This window comes from Rattus rattus, chromosome 5, assembly GCF_011064425.1.
Source record: "Rattus rattus isolate New Zealand chromosome 5, Rrattus_CSIRO_v1, whole genome shotgun sequence".
Lineage (NCBI taxonomy): Eukaryota > Metazoa > Chordata > Mammalia > Rodentia > Muridae > Rattus > Rattus rattus.
In genome coordinates, this window is record NC_046158.1 from 89,845,969 (window position 1) to 89,849,380 (window position 3,412).

Consider the following 3,412-nt stretch of genomic DNA (forward strand, 5'->3'; position numbering starts at 1 on the left):
TAGAAAAGTAAATAAATAAAATAATTAAAAAAATTTTAAATACTTCACTGAGATGTTATTCATAAAGATAAACACAAGAGTTTGGTCAATAAAAGATAATTTAAACTTTATTGAAAACAGCTTGATAACTTTCATTATTTTTATAAAGATTATATATTTTAAGGCAAATATATATATGTATATATCACAGTGTTTTGCTGTTTGATCATTAAGTGACATATAATTTTAAAACATATTATTTCTATATTAGAAGATTGGTAAAAATTTCAAATATATTTAATATATTTAGTTCTAATATTTAAAGTAATGAGTTTGTGTTTCTGGATATTAGGAGTTTACTTTGGAACTCAGAAAGTTGCCCATGAACCTTTTCATAGCATTTTTCATATCTTTATTTCTCAGTGTATAAATGGCTGGATTTAGGAGAGGTGTAAAAACAGAATAAAACACAGCAAAAAATTTGTCCAACCAGGTAATATTAAGAGGCCACACATAAATGAAGATACAGGGCACAAAAAAGATCAGCACCACTGTGATGTGAGCAGTGCATGTGGACAGAGCCTTAGATGCCCCAGCTTTAGAGCTCTGACATACAGTGATAAGGATATATGTGTAGGAAATAAGCAACAGAATAAAGCAGGTTACAGCTACAAGTCCATAGTCAGCATTCATTAAGGTATTTAAATAATGATAATCCATGCATGCTAGTTTTATTACCAGTGGCATGTCACAAAAGAAACTATCTATTTTATTGGGACCACAAAAAGGCAGGTGCACAATCACTGCTACGTAAATAATACCATGTATAAAGCCAATTGTCCAGGAAGTCAACACCAACCCAGTGCATCGCTTCAGGTTCATGATTGTAAAGTAATGAAGTGGTTTGCAGATGGCCACATAGCGATCATAAGCCATTGCCACCAACAGCACCATCTCTCCTGCAGCAATGCAATGCGCAAAGAAGACCTGACACATGCAACCTGCAAAGGAAATAGTCTTGTTTTCCCTGAGAAAGTCTGTGATCATCTTAGGGGTGGTGTTTGAAGAGAGCCACATATCAATAAAAGACAAGTTGGCCAACAAGAAGTACATGGGAGAATGCAGATGGGAGTCAGTGGTTATTAATATCAAGATGACAATATTTCCAGACACGATGAACAGATAAAGCATCAGAAATATTGCAAAGAGGAAGATCTGAGTATTCTTTGAATGGGCAAGTCCCCAGAGTATAAATTCTGACACAACAGTCTGATTTTCTCCATCCATTTCATTCAGTGGGTCCTTAGAAATAATCTGCAAAGAAAAACTGATTATCCACTAGAAGTACGAGGTAGGGTACTTCCTTTGTAGAATTAGACATTCATATTGAATCTTACCTGAATAGAAATGCATATATTAAAGAGAAATCTAAGCCAAATATGAATGACATCACTGCCCAAAGTGCAACCCCTAAAGAAGAGAAGCATCAGATGTGACTGATATACACATGCTCTATGAGTAAATACCTCTTATAGGAGAGTAATGTGGAAAGTAAAACAGCATCAAGAAAACCAAATATGAGTGGTTTCTTAAAAATATGGTCAGCATTTTTCACTTACTATAATTGCAAGTGGTCTGACAAGAAGTTGTCATTTTGAGTAGCATGGATAATGAATTCATTATCACTGGAATCATCATTGTGCCATTGGTAAATTAAAATTTTAGTTTAACTTTATAAAGTAGATGATGGGAAAACGTCAGTGAAGAAATATACAGAATACCATGTAAGATATGCACTGATATCAGATTGAAATGTACAAACCAGGTTTACATTTAATCATCAATAAATGTACATCATCACCTTTTTTTATGTAACTAAACAGTTTTTAACAAATTCTATTACAAATAGTTTAGAACTACTTGACCACAGCATGAGGCAAATCATATTCAGACCTGAGCTCTGAATGTCCCAGGTAATTCAATCTTAGCAATAGAAAATATTTATCTTAAATTGCATAATATTCCCATTTTTTGATGACTCAGAACTTTGGAGTAGTTACGAAAGACAAGAAATTTCTGAAGATATCAGGTAACCTATCCATCTGCTAGAGAATCTTAATAGCAGATAAATAAACACATATGCCTTACAGAGATATAGCAAATATCTGAGGAAAATACACCAATTAAACAGCAAAGAGTTCACATTCCTTGAATTTTTAGATTTTTCTACATGTCAAAATGTTTCTAGTCATCCTGAGCATTTTGAGATTTTTATTATTTCTTTTATTTTTTAAAGATTATAATTATAACATTTTCTCTTCTCTTCCCTCTTTCTAGTTTCTTCTAAATACTCTTTGTTCAATTTCATGGCTTCTATTTTCATTAATTATTGTTTTTACCATATATATGCACATACATATATATCTGTGTGTCTGTATAAACATATTTATATATATATATATAGTGTTACATACAAAATGAGTTTATGTATGTAAATACACACACATATATGTAATATATATATATACATATATATACATACATATATATTCCCCTATAGAAACTCAGTCCATATGATGTTTTTGCAGACATGTTTTCAAGGCTGACTATTTGGAACTGGAGAACGAATTGTGTTCTTTCCATGGGAAGTCTATTTCTCCAACTTTTAGTATTTCTTAGTTGGTTTTGACTTTTTGTTGTGTCCTGTTGGGCTTACTCTCTCCCATTGTGGCATTGACTGGGTGTTGGGTTTTGTTCTACGGCTGTCTATTTGTGTCATGTATATTCAGGTTAATTGTGGCAGTCATGTGATAACTGGATCACTAATGAAAGTAATTACTAAGAAAGACTATTCATTTACAGAGCTGCATCGGTCTTTCCTTTGGAATGTCTGCTGCAACGTAGAGCCAAATATCAAGTAATACCTTTTAATGTATCTCCTCTAGTATTACAGATGTAGGACACTACTGTATCAGACATTTGCATTTATGTAATATTCTGCATCTGCTTTCTGATATATAATAGTGACTTTGCATTATCAAACCTATTTTAATGATTTTACTCAGAATGTTATGTTTTCAAGTGATGACTGAGAAGCTAGTAAAAATGATACCAGATATAACAATACCTTAAAGAATATTAAATTTATTTCAATGTGTTATAAAAACATAGAATCAAAAATGCACACAAGAATCACTAATGCTTTCTAATGGTATGTGAGTTGTTTTCTTCAGTTATATTTCCTATTGCATCTAGAAACAATATTCATTATGTTATGTTCATCCGAACTTTTTGTTTAAGATATGCATGTACATATATTTCACAAATGTATTTATATGTAAACATGTTTTTATTTTCACATGTTTATTTTATATGTATACATACATATTTATTGATATATACACACATGTGTACATATATAATCACATTTCTT

The 3,412-nt window shown here is 31.5% G+C and overlaps 1 protein-coding gene across 1 annotated transcript; it reads right to left on the reverse strand.

The window, feature by feature from the left end:
- Positions 1 to 327: 327 nt before the first annotated feature.
- Positions 328 to 1,269, reverse strand: LOC116900551 (olfactory receptor 4K3-like). The gene has a single exon (XM_032902277.1). The coding sequence runs from the start codon at positions 1,264 to 1,266 to the stop codon at positions 328 to 330; it is 939 nt and encodes a 312-aa protein (XP_032758168.1). The 5' UTR covers positions 1,267 to 1,269.
- Positions 1,270 to 3,412: the final 2,143 nt, after the last annotated feature.

Coding starts and splice junctions, on each gene's coding strand:
- LOC116900551 (XM_032902277.1), bottom strand. CDS start 1,266: ATGGATGGAGAAAATCAGACTGTTGTGTCAGAATTTATACTCTGGGGA.